Source organism: Schistocerca americana, chromosome 1, assembly GCF_021461395.2.
Source record: "Schistocerca americana isolate TAMUIC-IGC-003095 chromosome 1, iqSchAmer2.1, whole genome shotgun sequence".
NCBI classification, from domain to species: domain Eukaryota; kingdom Metazoa; phylum Arthropoda; class Insecta; order Orthoptera; family Acrididae; genus Schistocerca; species Schistocerca americana.
Window position 1 is genome coordinate 559,635,166 of NC_060119.1, and position 20,389 is coordinate 559,655,554.

General features: G+C 38.9%; 1 protein-coding gene across 1 annotated transcript in view; it reads left to right on the top strand.

Moving 5' to 3' along the window:
• The window catches only part of LOC124606318 (probable methyltransferase-like protein 25), an 84,091-nt gene that overhangs the window by 17,867 nt on the left and 45,835 nt on the right, over positions 1 to 20,389 (top strand). The window contains exon 2 of the mRNA XM_047138303.1: positions 8,267 to 8,818. Within this exon, the coding sequence (XP_046994259.1) occupies positions 8,267 to 8,818 (552 nt within the window). The remainder of the gene's footprint in view (positions 1 to 8,266; positions 8,819 to 20,389) is intronic.

Sequence of the window (20,389 nt, forward strand, 5' to 3'; positions counted from 1 at the left end):
ACTACCAACTAGCTTGCCACCAGGATAATGGCCACTGCCAAACAGTGGCAAAGGACAAAGTGGACCACCCTATGTTACAACATGCAGGTGTACGTAACATGATTGATTTCAGTGGCTGCTTCACAACCTGGGTCATCTGGATTCCCACCCCTCCACCACCAGTTTTTCTTAACCCTTCAGATGGGAGTTATCCTTACAACACATTCTCTACCTCCAAAATCATCCCAACGTCAACCTATGGTAGTCTACTGTTCCCAAACCTTCCACTCAACTGTTTTACCAAGCAAGGTGGTGCAGTGGTTAGACACTGGACTCGCATTCGGGAGGACGACGGTTCAATCCCACGTCCGGCCATCCTGATTTAGGTTTTCCGTGATTTTCCTAAATCACTCCAGGCAAATGCCGGGATGGTTCCTTTCAAATGGCACGGCCGACTTCCTTCCCCGTCCTTCCCTAATCTGATGAGACCGATGACCTCGCTGTCTGCTCTCCTTCCCCAAACAACCCAACCCCAACCCCAGCTGTTTCCACCTCCTCTGCCTTGTCACCACCTCACAGACCACCTCCCCTCATTGTGTGTTGTTTTTCACTGGTGCACCCACCGATCTTTTCCCCTTCTCTGCTTCTTTCTTTCCCACTCCCCATTTTACCCCCTCTCCCTCTTCCACAGTCTCCCAACATTGAGTCTGGTAATTCTATCCTACCACATCCAGTCCCTCCACGCTCTGCCAGGCAACACTGATTCCACATCCTCCACATGTATCCTGCTCCTCCCTCCCCCCACCCTCCCCTTCCATGCCCTGCTCTGTATTGTTGCTCCTGCTGTTCGACGCATGTCTGTTACATTCTGGTTGCAGCAGCTGGAGATAGCATTCGTGTGGTGAGGTGTGCTTGCTTGTGCAAATTGTGGTACTTTTTTCTTTTCTGAAGAGGGCTTTGACCAAAAGCTTATACGTAAAATTCTTTTCGTCATGTCTGTCTGCAGTTCAGCGGGTCATCTTTACGGTGTGTGTGTGTGTGTGTGTGTGTGTGTGTGTGTGTGTGTGTAGAGCACATTTTATAAATCCTCAAGCAGAAAACTGAGTCTGGAGCTATTCTGAACATTAGAGTAGGATGGATGAAGAGTGAAAGCACTGACACCACACCCCACGTCAATGTTGGTAAAAAATATTGCCATTAGACACTTATGAGTTGTTCTACTCAATGTATAGTTTTCACTCTTCATATAAAGTCTGTCAGTACCATCTTTATTGAAATTAGAAAAAGAAATTATCTCTGGCTTACCAGTGTCTGAATTGAGTTGTGGAGTGCTACATGTAAGATGCCAAAATCACTCCTTTTGACTTCGGCCTTATATAAGATAGATAAGTTATGTTCTCTGTGCCATCATAAACAGAAGACTTTCTGTGTGTGTCTTACTTGGTTGAAACTGTAGTGGGATCATATTTCTATTTTTCTTCATAATTCCTATATTTACTTCAGTTGTTTTTAGAAAGTCATTGACAGTTTCAGTTGAGACGATCCATTTGTCTGCTGTGATATTTCAGTATGTCTTGTGGACTGGTTTGGTAAGTATCAGTACAGCCTGTGTGAGAATACTCAGTTTCTGTTCTGTGGAGAGATTTTTGACTCTGTTTTTCCCTGAATAAATATGGGCATTATATTAAGTTCTGTTTATTGGCATTGACATACATATAATCACTAATTTTCTTGGCATGTTCACCTGAAACATAAATCTCAACACACACAGTAAGGCCTTGAGAGTCAAACTGCTGATAGATCTTAATAAATCTGTTAAAATAGTCTTTCCTTCTCATCCCGTATGGTAAGTCTCCCCTAGTTCTGGGTGACTTTCCCAAAATCTACTCCTTATCCTAGACCTATCTAGCCCATTTCCTTCACCATTCTTCCTTCCCCATCAACCCTTCTGCTGGAAAAAGGAGCCACTGGCTCCAAAAGCTTGCCAGTCACAACAGTCTTTTATGTGTGTTTCTTCTACCGCTGCATGGTAAGTAAATTTTATCAATGTAAAAAATGTTAGCATCTTCATTGTTACTTTCTTCCCTGTGATTTAGATTGTCAAATCAAAGAGCTGTCAGTGTAAACATAAAACCTTTTCTTAGTGATAGTGTTGTGAAAAATATTGCTTCCAATGCTATCCATTGAGAAATGGTAATCTATGGATTCATTGCTGAATTTATGTATTTCTATGCATACAAGTTAACCTATGAAACCTTTCAGTTCAAGAACATCTGTGTCATTTACAAAAGATATGTTCTTCCAAGAGTACTAAAGTCTTGTTTTACTCATTTTATTGTTTATCCACTGTAGAATCTCATCAAAAATTTCTGAAGTTAACAGTCTGTCATCCATTGTGTCATAATCATCATCATCATCATCATCATCCATTTCCTGTTCTGTTCATATCATCATCACTTTCTGTCCCATGATTTGGATCAATAACACCATCATCAAAAATTAAATCAATAATTCTTCCAAATGTATTTCAAAGTTTCATTAATTTACTTCAGAAGTCAAGAATAACCTTTCTGTTCAGGTTGGTTTTGAATGGTAAGATGGATGTCGTAGTGGCTCGATGTTGTGCGAATTAATTATGAGACACTGTCAGTGATAGCTGTAATATACAATAATTATCACAATAAACACAACATGTTGCTAATCACATCTGATGAATGATAGTCACTTTGTTAGTATTATACATCTGTGAGATATTATTGTGACTTTACTATACAGTTACTGAAGATGAATTAGTGTGAATAGCACTCCACCTTCACTGCAGGAAGCCAGCACTCCAAAGAAATGATACATAGAGGGAAAAGACAAAATGATTCCAGAAGGAAAGGGGAGGAGATTGCTGCCAGGAAGTTCAAGTGCCATCTCACAGACATATGATACCCATTAAAGTTTAATATAATTGAGGCACAGAAAAGGAGACATTTTGTAGCCCTATCATTGTTTGATTGTGTTTGCAATGAATTTAAAGATGATGACAGAGGAAAAAGCTTTGAGACTGGCTTAATTTGCCACAAAGCAGTGATGCAAAGTAGTAGTGGTAGTAGTAGTTGTGTTATGGTGTTCAATCCAGATATTGTTTTGATGCAGCTCCCCATGCTACCCTATCTTGTGCAAGGTTCTTCATCTCTGAGTAACTACTGCAACCTACATCCTTCTGAATCTACTTAGTTTATTCATCCCTTGGTTTCCCTCTGCGCTTTTTATCTGCCACACTTCCCTACAATACTAAATTGGTGATCCCTTCATGCCTCAGAATGTATCCTACCAACCAGTCCCTTCTTCTAGTCAAGATGTGCCACAAATTCATCTTTTGCCCACTTCTGTTCAGTACCTCCTCATTAGTTACATGATCTACCCATCTAATCTTCTGCATTCTTCTGTAGCACCACATTTCGAAAGCTTCTATTCTCTTCTTGTCTAAACTGTTTATCATCCATGTTTCACTTCCATACATGGCTACACTCCATACAAATATTTTCAGAAAGCACTTCCTGAAACTCAAATCTATACTCAAAGTTAACAAATTTCTCTTCTTCAGAAACACTTTCCTTCCTGTTGCCAGACTACATTTAATGTTCTTTCTACTTCGACAATCATGAGTTATTTTGCTCCCCAAATAACAAAACTCATCTACTACTTTAAGTGTCTCATTTCCTAATCTAATTCCCTCAACATCACCTGATTTAATGTGAATACATTCCATTATCCTCGTTTTGTTTTTGTTGATGTTCATCTTCTATCCTCCTTTCAAGACACTATCCATTCCGTTCAACTGCTCTTCCAAGTCCTTTGCTGTCTCTGACAGAATTACAATGTCATCGGCGAACCTCAAAGTTTTTATTTCTTCTCCGTGGATTTTAACACCTACTCCGAACTTTTCTTTTGTTTCCTTTATTGCTTGCTCAATATACAGATTGAATAACATCGGGGATAGGCTACAACCCTGTCTCATTCCCTTCCCAACACTGCTTCCCTTTCGTGTCCCTCGACTCTTATAACTCCCATCTGCTTTCTGTACAAATTGTAAATAGCCTTTCGCTCTCTGTATTTTACCCCTGCCACCTTCAGAATTTGAAAGAGAGTATTCCAATCAACATTGTCAAAAGCTTTCTCTAAGTCTACAAATGCTAGAAAAGTAGGTTTGCCTTTCCTTAATCTATCTTCTAAGATAAGTCGTAGGGTCAGTATTGCCTTGCGTGTTCCAACATTTCGACGGAATCCAAACCAATCTTCCCCGATGTTGGCTTCTACCAGTTTTTCCATTTGTCTCTACAGGGGGAGGACAATGCATATTTGAATGCAGTTCATGCATGTAGTCAGTATTACAGGCTATGAAGGTAAAAAACGGATAAAAGTTGTGCATTAGAATTCCATCAATTATCTCTTCATGCCCTTTTTCTGTTAGAGTGTGGAAAACAATCAAGATACAAATATTGATGTCACATTTAGCCACACAAAGAATGTGGAAGAAATGGAGCACACAGACTCTGTTTATGTAAGAAATTATGTGAATGACAGTATTGACGTATTCTGCAATCATCTTGAGTTGCACACCAGTGGCGTCCAATCTAATCTGTTATAATTTTCAACAGTGTAGTGAAAGAGAAGAAATTGATGAAATGTATGATGAGATAAAAGAAATTATTCAGGTAGTGAAGGGAGATGAAAATTTAATAGTGATGGGTGACTGGAATTCGAGAGTAGGAAAAGGGGAGAGAAGGAAACATAGTAGGTGAATATGGCTTGGGGCTAAGAATTGAAAGAAGAAGCGACCTGGTAGAATTCTGCGCAGAGCATAACTTAATCATAGCTAACACTTGGTTTAAGATTCATGAAAGAAGGTTGTATACATGGAAGAACCCTGGAGATACTAGTAGGTATCAGATAGATTATATAATGGTAAGACAGAGATTTAGGAACCAGGTTTTAAGTTGTAAGACGTTTCCAGGGACAGATGTGGACTCTGACCACAATTTATTGGTTATGATCTGTAGATTAAAACTGAAGAAACTGCAAAAAGGTGGAAATTTAAGGAGATGGGACCTGGATAAATTGAAAGAACCAGAGGTTGTACAGAGTTTCAGGGAGAGCATAAGGGAACAACTGACGGGAATGGGGGAAAGAAGTACAGTAGAAGATGAATGGGTAGCTTTGAGGGATGAAATAGTGAAGGCAGCAGAGGATCAAATAGGTAAAAAGAAGAGGGCTAGTAGGAACCCTTGGGTAACAGAAGAAATACTGAATTTAATTGATGAAAGGAGAAAATATAAAAATGCAGTAAATGAAGCAGGCAAAAAGGAATACAAACGTCTGAAAAATGAGATCGACAGGAAGTGCAAAATGGCTAAGCAGGGATGGCTAGAGGGCAAATATAAGGATGTAGAGGCTTATCTCACTAGGGGTAAGATAGATACTGCCTACAGGAAAATTAAAGAGACCTTTGGAGATAAGACAACGACTTGTATGAATATCAAGAGCTCAGATGGAAACCCAGTTCTAAGCAAAGAAGGGAAAGCAGAAAGGTGGAAGGAGTATATAGAGGGTCTATACAAGGGCAATGTACTTGAGGACAATATTATGGAAATGGAAGAGGATGTAGATGAAGATGAAATGGGAGATATGATATTGTGTGAAGAGTTTGACTGAGCACTGAAAGACCTGATTCGAAACAAGGCCCCCGGAGTAGACAACATTCCATTAGAACTCGACTGACGGCCTTGGGAGAGCAAGTCCTGACGAAACTCTACCATCTGGTGAGCAAGATGTATGAAACAGGCGAAATATGCATTGTCCTCTCCCTGTAGAGACAAATGGAAAAACTGGTAGAAGCCAACACCGGGGAAGATTGGTTTGGATTCCGTAGAAATGTTGGAACACGTGAGGTAATACTGACCCTAATACTTATCTTAGAAGAAAGATTAAGGAAAGGCAAACCTACGTTTCTAGCATTTGTAGACTTAGAGAAAGCTTTTGACAATGTTGATTGGAATACTCTCTTTCAAATTCTGAAGGTGGCAGGGGTAAAATACAGAGAGCTAAAGGCTACTTACAATTTGTACAGAAAGCAGATGGGAGTTATAAGAGTCGAGGGACACGAAAGGGAAGCAGTGGTTGGGAAGTGAGTGAGACAGGGTTGTAGCCTATCCCCGATGTTATTCAATCTGTATATTGAGCAAGCAATAAAGGAAACAAAAGAAAAGTTCGGAGTAGGTGTTAAAATCCATGGAGAAGAAATAAAAATTTTGAGGGTCACCGATGACATTGTAATTCTGTCAGAGACAGCAAAGGACTTGGAAGAGCAGTTGAACGGAATGGATAGTGTCTTGAAAGGAGGATATAAGATGAACATCAACAAAAGCAAAACGAGGATAATGGAATGTAGTCGAATTAAGTCGGGTGATGCTGAGGGAATTAGATTAGGAAATGAGACACTGAAAGTAGTAAAGGAGTTTTGCTATTTTGGGAGCAGAATAACTGATGATGGTCGAAGTAGAGAGGATATAAAATGTAGACTGGCCATGGCAAGGAAAGCGTTTCTGAAGAAGAGAAATTTGTTAACATCAAGTATTGATTTAAGTGTCAGGAAGTCATTTCTGAAAGTATTTGTATGGAGTGTAGCCATGTATGGAAGTGAAACATGGATGATAAATAGTTTGGACAAGAAGAGAGTAGAAGCTTTCGAAATGTGGTGCTACAGAAGAATGCTGAAGATTAGATGGGTAGATCACATAACTAATGAGGAGGTATTTAATAGAATTGGCGAGAAGAGGAGCTTGTGGCACAATTTAACTAGAAGAAGGGATCGGTTGGTAGGACATGTTCTGTGACATGGAGAGATCACCAATTTAGTATTAGAGGGCAGCGTGGAGGGTAAAAATCGTAGAGGGAGACCAAGAGATGAATACACTAAGTAGATTCAGAAGGATGTAGGTTGCAGTAGGTACTGGGAGATGAAGAAGCTTGCACAGGATAGAGTAGCATGGAGAGCTGCATCAAACCAGTCTCAGGACTGAAGACCACAACAACAACAACAACCGAAAGAGCTTCAATTTTATAGTTTCACATACCATTCGGTGGTTATCTCCATGAAGTTTTGATTATTTTCCAGAATGATTATATATATTGATCAGTGTCTTTGGCTATTAGATTTGCTGTGTGACAGTTTCTATCCTTGTAACCAGAGTGCTATACTGGTCTAACAATTCCACCAAGCTGTACACAAATTTGATGGTGCAGCATTGCTCGTACTTGTGTCTGTCCATATTTATAATACCCTTGAAAACACTACTTCACTTCAGCCACACTCGACTTTCATTTAGCACTGCAGCAAGTTGAAATTGGAACCGAGTCGGGGGTAGAATTCAACCTAACTGCCATATGGATGAGGAAGCAGTAGAGTTAATTATCAGTTAATGCAGTGTTGCATCTGTGTTGAAGAACATATATTGTTCAAAAGTCATAAATTTATCATTACCTTTCATGTGCATTTACAGTGTGTCCCAGAAGCGACTGTCAATTTCAGGAATATGATAGGAACCATCATTTGAACCAAATAGCCTAGTAAACATGGACCGTAAAATGCATACCTTACGAGTTATAAGCACTTGTTCGATAGAAGAGATATATTTTCACAGTAGCAAAGATAGACAAGTGCTCATATCTTTTAAGGTATGCAGTTTAGGGCCTAAGTTTTTTGGACCTTTTTCCTTGTTTTAGCACATACTACATCTCCAAAAATATGGAAAGCAAAGAGCTTGTAGTAGAAGAGGTTTGTTTCACAGTATCAAAGACGAAGAAGTGCTCATAGCTCTTAAAGGATGCATTTTAGACCATTTACTTGACATTTTTGCTTCTAATGGTCATTCCTGTCATATCCCTGAACACTGACCATTCCTGCAGGGGCAACCCTGTATGTAGTGAAACATACCATCTCAAAAATAAGTGGTTATGTTCCATCATTATTATTTATCAAGTCAGTCTGCATATTTGCCTTTCAGATTTTAAATTTAAATTCTTCCTCATCTGTGACATGTTGTCTTTATTCTGTGCTATCCATTTCATTATTATTTTTTCCACTGTTCTTGTTCGGTGAAGAAATAACATGCTCATGTTTGTTTTGTAGCTTCACAGCTGATTTTCAACATTAATACTATGTTAGTTTTATTGTTGACCATCATATTTTGAATTTATTCTCGATATAAAAGTAATTACTCTGAACTGATCTTTACAGAAAGCTTGGAGACCAGCGTTAATAAAACTGGAGAAGCCTCAAACAGAGAAGACTCAGATTCGTCATGGAAAGCATTGGAAAGCTAAGATGCAAGCTGATGCTTCAACTTCTCAAAATCAGCAACTGAGTGAGACTGAAAATCTTGAGTCCAGTGAGGGTGTATTTGCTTTGTACAAGCGAGCAACAGCATATATCTCTGAAGAAACTGATTTAGCTGCCCTTGTGACAGAACATTTTGGTAGCTATGATTCTTGCAGTAATATTCTTTTAACAGGGCTGCACACTTGTGGTAATTTGGCACCTGCTTGCCTACAGTTGTTTGTAAGGGAGAATAATGTAAGTGCAGTGTGCAATGTTGGTTGCTGTTATCATCTTCTTGAGGAACACTTTTGTGAAAATCCATTTCCAAAAAGACTTTTGTGTGATAGCGAACACAAACTGTACCATGGGTTTCCATTGAGCCAGTATTTGATAAGAAAAAAATTTGTTCTGGGGCGCAATGCCAGGATGCTGTCAGCGCAGTGTGTGCAAAGGATCTCAGTAAAAAGAGAGGTATATTTGTATGTTCTGATTAATGATGGAATGCTATAATTTTAAACTTACAAAAGGGTGTAGAGGAAAGAAGATCAGTATACACACCATTTCATTGCCTAGTAGGAAATACACAATTAAGCCTCAGTTTTCAAGAGTCAGTTTTTCACATGGACTAAGTGTCTCCAGTATATTTCAGAAGACATTATAAACAGAAGGCATGATATTGTAAGAATAAATTTTCTCCAGAAAACTATCTGTGCAGTAGTTGCCCATCAACACTTGTGGTTCTGAGGAGTTTTTCTGGTGCTAATAGATTTCTTTTTCCTTTGATCTTAATATCACATTTATGTGTTTTACTTTTCCTCTGTACTTTTGTCTCTCTCTCTTTTTTTCAAAAAAGGCCCAGTCCTGCAGTACCAGTAAGGATTTTAGTGAAAGCACTTTGCCAGTCTGTTAGTCTGTTACTAAAAGCAGAAATTATGGTGGAAAGAACATTTTTGATTAGTAACTGAAATGCTGGAACCTTTTCAGTACGGAACTGCAAGTGACATTTTGGCAGTCAAAGTACAATAAGAACTTATAATTTCAGTGAGATATTCACAAAAATTACATAGGAGGGATGGTATGCCAACCAATGTATAATGTAATGTCTAACCAAAAGAATTCAGAAAGTTGTACTTAGTAATTCAACTAAGATAGTCCAGGGACATAGTTCTGATGGGACAGAAATCGCGTATGGGGTTCTCCAAGGCTCAGTCTTAGACCCACTACTGTTCCTTATGCATGTAAATGATCTCCCGTCTAATACACAACATGCAAAGTTAGTTCTTTTTGCATATGACACCAGTATTGTAATCAATCTAATCATACATACAATAACAGAAGAAATGGTAACAAAGTTCTTAAAACTGTCATTGTCTATTTTTCTGTGAATGGGCTCACTCTCAATTTTAAAAAGACTCCACATATTCAATTCTGCATACCTAGGAGTACTACACAATGATAAGTGTAACACATCATATGATGAGGAAATAATAAATTGGATGGAACTTATAAAACAGCTTAGTTCGGCAACATTTGCACTTAGAATCATCGCAGATCTTGGGGAGAGGCAAATCAGTAAGTTGACATATTTTGTATATTTTCATTCAGTAATATCATATGGAATATGTCCAGGCGTAACTCACTTTAAAAAAAGAAAGTCTTCATTGGTAAAAACCTTGCTGTAGGAATAATGTGTGGTTCTCAAATGTTCAAATGTGTGTGAAATCTTATGGGACTTAACTGCTATGGTCATCAGTCCCTAAGCTTACACACTACTTAACCTAAATTATCCTAAGGACCAACACACACACCCATGCCCGAGGGAGGACTCGAACATCTGCCGGGACCAGCTGCACAGTCCATGACTGCAGCGCCTTAGACCGCTCGGCTAATCCCGCGTGGCATGTGGTTCTCACCCACTATCATCTTGTAGACATCTGTTTGCGGAGATGGACATTCTTACTACTGTATCACAGTATATTTATTCCATTGTTACACTTTTTGTAAATAATCCCCTACAGTTCAAAAGAAACAACAGTGTACATAGTTACAATACCAGAAGGAAAAAGATATTCATTATTCCACATTAAGGTTGCCTTTACCACAGAAATGACTGCACAGTGTTGCAGTGAAAGTTTTTAATTACTGTCACTCTAGTATAAAATATCCACTAACTAACTGTCATTATAGTATCCATGTAATGATAAAGCATATAATGACAAATAATTCAAATCTGGATAATGTACAACATTCCAAGGTAAATAACAAAGCTCACTGTGAACCAAATGAAAAAAAAATAAATTAGAAAAGACTGTTGGTGAATTGTATCCATGCTCCATGCTAGAGACAAATAGATAGTGAAGCACAGGATAGTGGAAGCGATCCAAGAAGCTGCATAAATATCATCAGATCTTGATAAGATTTCAAAGTGGTGCAAAGATTGGCAAATTGCTTAAAATGTCCTAAAATGTAAAATTGTGAACTTCACAAAATGAAAAAATGTAGTATCCTATGGCTACAATATCAATGCGTCACTGTTGGAATTGGCCAACTCATACAAATACCTAGGTGTAACACTTTGTAGGGATATGAAATGGAATGATCACAAGGGCTCAGTAAGACTTTGGTTTATTGGTAGAATACTGGGGAAGTGCAATCAGTCTACAAAGGAGACCACTTACAAATCACTCATGAAACCTGTTCTAGAATATTGTTCTAGTGTGTGAGATCCATATCAAATAGGACTGTAAGAAGGCTGTCTTATGACTTTAAAAAAGGTTTTCATGAAAGAAGTTTGAATTTGTATTTCATTGCTATTTTAGGCAGTGTTATTGAACTGGGGAGAAAAGAAATTTATTGCACTGTTTGACTAAAAGGAGAGATAAGCTGAAATGTCATATTCTAGGGCACCAAGAAACTCATTTGATAATAGAAATGGAGGAGGAGAGAGGTGCAGTCAGTCAAGGAGGTAGGGATAAAAATTGTAGAGTGGGGGAGCAGGCAAAGATTGCAAACAGGTCTATATCTATATTCTGCAAATCACTGTGAATTTCATGGGAGAGGCTACTTCACATTGTACCACATCTTAGGGCGTCTTCCTGTTCCATTTGTATATGTACCTGTAGCAGTTCCACCTTCTCTGTTTATCTCTTCATTGATTGCCCTCGGTGTCGATGTCCTGCGTTGCTACACTGGCTGAAAAATGGGATTTGTAATTCCGACACTGACTAATGAAAATAATGTAGCCGACAGGTGCACAGTTGCATTACACTCTCTTTTACTTTCACTGTTCACAACCCCCCAATAATACACAGTTATTTGGCCAATACACAGTTGTTTAACTTTCGATAAGCCTCATTAATAGTTCGCAGGTAAACCTCCACACACTGCTACAATAGTTTGCTATTGAACATCTACAAGCAGTAAAACCTATCCACAAAGTTCACAGTTCTTGAAGAATAGAAAAGTTGGATTGACTGTTTCGTGACCAAAAATCAGGCCCTTAGGCATCCTCACAATAATAGGTACTGAAACTTCACATTGTTTGATGTTTAATTTACAGAAATAATAATTAAAACTTAACTCATTAAATTAACTGAATACATTGAAACATTGATTCTTTTCAACAGTTTCTTCTACTGCAAGAGTTAGGCCAAATTATTTGTTTAAATCATGAAATAAACAAATATGAGTATGCAAACAGTACTTTGGACAAAACTGTTAATTACTTTGGAATTAATTAAGGGCTGACTTTGCTAACATGTTTTGAAATAGAGCCAAATAAATTGTTTAGTAATACTATTAGTTGTTCCTTCAAATGTTTGTAATTAGTACAGAATTTATATTTGTTTATACATCAACAATAGAATTTAAGTTACGAAAAAATTACTGATTTCACCCTATACTGAAAGATACCAACTAGGAATAGTCAAAATAAATTAGAAAATCAATTACATACCTAAAACTAAGCACAAAATTAGATCTGGTTTTATATTCTTTAAAACTAAGGGCCAGTCTTTCTCTTTTGTGAAAATGTAGATTATATTCACATATGTTAACGGTAAATAATTAAAAGTAACAAAATGAATTTAAGGAGGCAGATGGAAAAACAAGAAGGGGATTAAAATTATCACAGCTTGCTTCATCACATAACACAGGAATAATGACTATTTAAATGCATCTGTGTGCACAGTAATTATTCTAATCTCATCTTTGCAGTCCCTATGCAAGTGAAAGGTTGCAGGCTGTAGTGTATTCCTAGATTCCTCACTTAGTACTGTTCTTGTAACATTGTAAATAGGCTTTTGCATTGTAGTTGGCATCTATCTTCAAGTATCTTCAGGTTTTCCAGCATTTCCGTGGTGCGCTCTCTTGAGTCAAACAAACCAATGACCATTTATACTGCCCTTCTTTGCATAAGTTCTGTATATCTGTTAGTCCCATGGGCGTCAGTCCCACACATTGGGCAAAAATTCTAGGATGGGTTGCACTAGTATTTTGTAGATATCTCCTTTGTAGATTGACAGCATCTTCCCAGTATCCTACCAATGGATTTTTTTATTTCTTTTACTTTTTGACCTAAGTGGGAGGTGTGCAGCCTGGACATTGGCGTATTATTGGGAGAGGGGTGAGTCGACTGCAAGAGGTGTATTGTAGGCTGTTTCCTTCCGCATGGCTTCCCACTGCCCAGCCATTGCATGGAAGAAATATAAACAACTCTCAGGTAGCCATCACAGTGGCATGACAACAATAGTGTTGTGCTAACATTTCCACTCTTTTTCTCTACTAGCTGTCAGAACCTACTCTGTAGCAATGGCCCACTATTGAAAGAAGCCTGAATAATTTCACGCAATAACTCCACTTCTTCAGCAAAATTTTCAAATAACATCTTTTATAAGTAAATGCAACACTGGTTTTTGATTGTGATCAGTCACCCAAGAAGACCAAAAGACTCCCTAGAAAGAGTCCAACAGAAGGGTTGGAATGTTGGGTTTTGGAAAATTCTAAAAAGGAGTAATATGTCTTAGCCACCCAGAAGATTTTAACCAAAATAGTTCATATTCTGGGCTGATCAACCTAATTTATGTTTTCCATGAGTTCCCTACATAAGTTGATTGCCAGGTGGATCACATTGATTAGGCCACATCATTATTCCTTCCTCATCCTTATTCAACTGTGGTGGAACTCTCAAATTTAATGTCCCCTCTATCAATGAAATGTAAAACTCGGAACTTTATTTCCTTGCAAATCACCAAGATGAAACTTATTTCCTAATGTTAAATCCATAGTTTGTACTATAATGGAACGGTCTCACCTGTATCATCCTAAGCATATACCTGTACAGGTGAATGACATAAATGCACTTCAGTACTTCAAAAGACATAAAAGGGCACAATTTTTTTCACAATATGTGCTATTTGGTGAACAATGCTGTCCACAACTGAGAAGCAGAAATATAGACACAAGTTGCAAGCTACAGCAGAATAGTATGTGCTGTTCTAAAAATGTCATTAATATAATTGTATCAACATTGTGTGAGTGACATTGTTTACATACAAGCAATGTAAACATATTAAATCAACACATATTTTCAGAATACTGATACTTCTGGAATAATAATGGTCAAATTCATTATTTGTGTGGCCTGGTGCTTGCTAGCCGCTGTGTAAGTAATTGTCTTCTTAATGTGCTGACATATCACAGAAATTTGATTCTTTTCTTGTTTGCTGGACCACCAGGGCCTAAACTCATCCTCCTCAGTTTCTGGTTTGCACCTGAACAGATGGTGGGTCCTTTCCCCCTACTAAACTAATGTTTTTTATGGAGAACGTTGAAAACATATTTGGATCACTGGATCATTCCAACCCAAGTGACCACATTTTTCAGAAGTTTCCCACTCTTCCATTTCTGATTTTGTTAACTTGCCATGAGTTCAGATGTACCATGGAAATGAACTCATGCAAAATTTTAGCTCGTAATACCCAATACGTTGGAAACTGTGGCCCAATATCTGAGAAGCTCTTCGACAAGGATGTGGTGAAAATGAGCAAACCCCAGTGTTTGAACATTTCTTAATACAAGGGAACAACAACCAGTATCTCTTGTTTTCAGATCCTACACAACTTTTGACCCTGAATCAGAAGAAGACAGTGTATCAGTGTGTAAAACGCTTTGTGAGCCAGTATAATGCATCTAAATACCCCAAAAAAACCTGCAGACAAAAATAATTTGATTTTTTTAGCCTTCTTTGAAGTCATATATCTCTGGAAGAAAAAATGCGAAAGAACTACAGCTTGGCATATATATTAACAGAACATGGGGAGGACTCTGTCAATACACTTACTGACTAAGCAATTTTTGTGGATCATAGTAACTGTTGTGGCGTAACAAGACAGCTACGCCACACTGAAGTAGCCGAAAGGCACGCGTAATCTCACGTAGGCTAGATAGAGGTCTAAAACAGGATACGTAATGAATGGTAGCAAGAAAAGTACGTAGCTGCTTTAATACTTAACTTTTAATCCTTCATGTGAATACAGCATTCCTAGATGATACAAGTGAGACTCTATCTTAAAATGGTTAATGGCGCCTTGCTAGGTCGTAGTCATTGACTTAGCTGAAGGCTATTCTAACTGTCTCTTGGCAAATGAGAGAAAGGCTTCGTCAGTGTAGTCGCTAGCAAAGTCGTCGTATAACTGGGGCGAGTGCTATTCCGTATCTCGAGACCTGCCTTGTGGTGGCGCTCGGTCTGCGATCACACAGTGGCGACACGCGGGTCCGACATGTACTAGTGGACCGCGGCCGATTTAAAGCTACCACCTAGCAAGTGTGGTGTCTGGCGGTGACACCACAGTAACATTGTGCCAAATATAAAACTGCAGAAAGTGAGCTAAGTTCAAGAACAAATACTGCAAAGAGGTCACTACAGAAGTTCTTTCCAGCATCACTGGAAAGAGCACACTTTTATCTACTGGAAACATCTTTTTGTACCTTAGCATTGATTCAGCAAAGGGATGAAAAGCAAGATTGAACTTCAACAAAAATCGTGCACAGTATGCTACCATCACAAGATGGTACAGCTTGCTATTCGCACAGTGCCAGGTCAGGCAACAGTGGTGATTGGCAAACTGATGTCAAGAAATATATCACGATAGAAAGTTACAGGAAGAATAATTTGAAAATCGCCATAATTTAGCCGGATCTTGCAAAAATTGCCAATTTTTACCAATGGATTTGAACCAATGTTCATATTAATCAGATTTCAAGTGATACAAATTCTTTTTTGACCTTTATTTATCAATCAGCTGACACCAGTGTGGCTTTTGTGTCAGTTTTAAGCCTTATTCCAGGCCAATACAATGCCTGCATCTACGACAATCACTGGTGGATTGGTAATGTGAAGGTGGTATTGAAGACACGATGCTGTGGTCACTTTTGGTCCACCTTGGTCATTCTATTGGCCTGAAAGAGAAGATAAATGTTGGATTCCTGAACACTCCGTTATCATGAAAATTGCAGCACCTTCAGCAACTGGAGCAGGAGATCAGTATAATTTTCCAGAAGCCATATTGAACAGTATTGAAGAAAAATTTAATTCCATGAAGCAGTAATTTTAAATAGCACAGGGTTGGGAACAAACATGAAGGTACCCATAGATTGGCTTGGGAACTGTGACAAAAAAACCAACTGAAGCTTTGCAATCTTCATGAAGAAACCAACAAACACATCTAGGGAACCAAGATGAGAAACCCAAATGAGGCTTTGGAACCTCGATGAAGAAACCAACAAACACGGCTTGAGAATGAAGGCTAGAAACGCAACTGAGGCTTTGGAACCTCAGTGAAGAAACCAGCAAACATGGCCATCTATATGTAACAGGATAAGCAAAGATTGATAACTTGCCATTGCAACCATACATGCTCACTACTAGCATAGGAACAGAAATGGTTTTGAACTGGTTGAGTCATCAAATTTCTATGGTTTTTATGGTTAGCTGGAACACCAACATTAACCTACCAGTTGTCATTCTGGCTTGTCTTGAAGTTAGGGGTTCAGCAACAGGTACCGTGTTGCACTCATAACATATTGAACATGACATTTGCTGGAGTCCCAGCTCATATTTGGTCCATTTGGTGAAATAACTCTGAGATCCAACAGGATGTTGTTAGTGCAGGATGTTGTGTTCTTTGCACTGGTGCTGGAAAGAAAAATTTCTGAAATGATACTTGTGTGCCATATTTATATCTAAATTTTGCTCATTTATTGTAATTATAAATTTGATGTCTTGTTTGTGATCAAGTATAATTGAAAATGATTGGCTAAGCACATAAATATGCTAACAGAATCATGTCCCAGGCATTGTCAACAAATATGCCAAGCTATAGTTCCTTTGCATTTTTTCTTCCTTAGATATCTGACCCCAAAGAGGGTCAAAAATCTGTGAATTTTTCTCTGCAGGTTTTTTGAGTCACTTTAATGCATCATGCTGGTTCACAAAATGCTTTATATTCTGTCACACAGTACTTTTCTGATTCATAGGCAAAAGTTACCCAGGACCTGAAAGTAAGAGTTTCCTACTTGTTTTTGTCTTGTAATAAAAGAGCTTCACTGGACACTGGGGAGTAGCTACAAATGAAACAGTCTACAAGGAAATAGAACTGGTAATGAGTACAATCAAGGAGAAACGCATTTCATTTTTTGGACATCTAATCAGAACACCAGAGAACAGGATTATCAGGAGAGTAATAGGAAAATTCTGGAATAGTAAGTGGAACATTACATGGATTACAGAAATGAAGGAAGATATGGATGAGCTACAGATTACATTGGAAGCCCTAAGACAAAACTGTCAAAGTCAGAAAACTCACAGACAAACAAATGAGACTGCAAATGAGAATCAACAAAAGACAATAGGAAGGGTCATTTCCGATGAAGAAAGAAGGATGAGATCCGAGAGAATAAAGAAGTACTGGGCTGACAGGAAACTGAAAAATTCTTTGTCTAAAGTTGGCTAGAGTGGTCCAATGAAGGCCATAAAATGTAAGAAAATAAAAATAGCTTCAAACATCAGTTTTGTTCATTTTCAGGCGCATTTATCAATAAGCCATGCAAATAGAAGGCCATTATTCCTCATACACTGAAGCTCAAGATTTAAAATTTTGCATAGATTCATTTTTAGGATTAGTCTACACACACACACACACAGCAAATTACAGGAAAATTGAAGCTCAAGGAAGAGGAGGCCCATGATCTCTTGAGATGGAATGACCGACTCTTTTCTGCAAATCCTATCCAGTTCTGGCATTACTCTCTTGCAAGCAATGTGGTGGTGTACATGTTACCATCACGACCCTTAAGAACCTTGATAACATGCAGGGATTAATTTTTCACCAGGGCCTAACCCAGCAGACAGACGAAGAAGTACGCATACCCTTGGAAAGGTGAGGGGTCCTCTTGGTATGTCATATACATCGAGGCCTGCCAGACAACAAGAAGACACAGGTACATTCATCCTCATTTTAGAGTGATATTTACTCCCAGAAGAGGTCAAAATCATTTGTTACTACTGTGATGTGAAGTTGTTTTCCTATCACCAATGCAGTGTTTTAAATGCCATATTTTTGGGATATGTCTTCCCAGCGTACTTACAGCTCAATTTGGAGAGACTTTAGCCAGACACATCCTGAAAATCCACCATGTGTGTTACCACTTGTTTATGTCAATTGCTGGAATGACCACCATCTCCAGTCCCACAATTGTGCTAACCAACTCTATTGGATGATTAAGTGAATGAAGATGCAGAACAATTAAACAATTAGAAGCAATAGTGACCCAGATGGAAACCTCCCTTGCTCCTCCTATAATATGAAAATTAAAAAAGGTAAAACATTGATCGTAGTGGTAAGCAGAAAAAACTCCATTGCCCAATGCTCACTTGACAATGAATGACTGGAGACGGTTGAATGCTTTGCCTGCCAAGCAAGTAAAATTACATCAGATAGCAGGTCAAGGAAGAATGTTGCAAGCTGATCCACCAGTAGAAAGCTACTTTGAATAGGAGAAGAAACCTTTTCACAGCTAGCAGCATAGACAAACACCTCAGGAAAAACCTCGTAAAGATGTTTGGAGTGAGCTGCTGCACAAAAGTGAACATGAAGACTCAGACAAGCAGAAAAATATAAAAGAACAGCCTTTGGGATTCGATACTACCCCAGAATGCTCAAGATGTACTGGGAAGACAAGCTATCAAACAAAGAGGTGCTTCCCAGAGTGGAGGAAGGATAGCCTTGTCTCCTGAAGGTAACTGAGCACAGGAGGGACACATGGGTCAGCCCTCTCTGCTTACTCACAATGTTGTTATAAAAATATTATTAAAGGGATGGTAGAATGAAAAATACAAGAGGCAGATCAAGATTAGAATACATCAACCAGATACTGGAAGCTGCACCATCTATAACACTCAAGGGGAAGGCTGAAGAGAGCAATGCATAGTGAACTGCTGCTAACCAACCTTATGGTTGAAAACCTAAGAAGAAGAGGGCTGTTGGAACTGCACTGACCCCTACAGAGCACCTGAAGGGGACTGTACATTGGTTCACACAGATGCTGTCAGTGAGCGAGTTTCCCTCTTACCATGTTGGAAGGAGTAGCAGTGTGATGTTCATTTGTTACCATTTATTTGCCTTGAGGCGGGGCATTGACTCATCTTGAGATGACCCCTCTTAAGCCAACAACTCTCACCCTTTTCTCCTTCTTGGGGATTTCAGTGTGCACCACACCTGTGAAGAAGAACCGCTTCGTCTAGTAGAGGCCTTCTAATTGACTAGCTTCTTTCTGTTCTTAATACATGCCTCCTTTATGATGGTAGCCCTACCCACTTAACTGCTGTCCATGGCACCTTTTCGCCTATCAACCTGATGATCTCTTCCCCCCAATCTCATGGCTTCACTACATAGTGATCTTTGTGACGGTGACAACTTTCCGGTGATCCTGTCACTTCCTCGTCACTGCCCGATGGCGCAAATATCACGCTCGACTCTTTGATGAGTTAACTGTTAGTTGTATATTTCTGCTGTCAACCTCATCCGCTGTCAGATCTCATCACCGACGTGGGAGGCATCTCTGACACAATCACCAGCAGTGTAATCCTCTTTTTACATACCCCATCCACTGACAGACACTGCAATGATGGACCAAAGTCATTGAGAACATATTCAGGTTGTCTAAATACTCTGCAGCATTTCAAGTGAAGACCATCCTTCTTACTTTCAAGCAGCTTCCTGCTAATTCTTGCTGCCTAATTAAACACGGTGAGAAGGGCTGCTGGTAGTACAATGTGTTCTTCTTGGAAACGTATGCTTCTTCATCCCAGATATGGGTCAAGCTCTATAGTCTTCTGGGCTACAAAGATCAAAACTGTTCTTGGTCTCTTCATTGTGGTGGTATTTTCACCGATGCATCAGTTCTTGTAGAACACCTTATGACCCACTTTTGCAAACACATCAGCATCCTCTTCTTACCCAGTAACCCTTCATATTCATAAACGAGAATTGTAGACTTCTGTCTATCCTTCACCCCCCTTCCTTGATGCCAAATTATATGTGGGAGTAATGCTCTTCATGTCCGTGATATTTTCAATAAATCATCCTCTGTAACAGGGAATGAGGATCTTGGCTTAACTGTCCATATTGTAAGGATGGTATAAACCTAAAAAAAAAAAAAAAGTAAAGTCTTGAGATGTGCTGCATGCCAATGAGACACATGACTGTTCAGGTGAAATGGACCCTTATTCTTCCCTAGCAGCTTGTGGGACCGAGATGGAATCCTTGAACTTACACAAGCCATCTCCAACCTGAATGGGTGTACTTCTGGTGGATATCAGTGCCCAGCCCAACAAGAGGGCTTGTGTTGCCAGTCGTCCTGATACAAGGATTATTCCCAGCAGTTCAGTTATAGTACAAGAACACTTGCTGTTAGACAGTGTGTGTTTTTAGTAATTAAAAGGAAAGAAGGCAGCTTTGAGAATGTTTACTTTGTCACATAAAA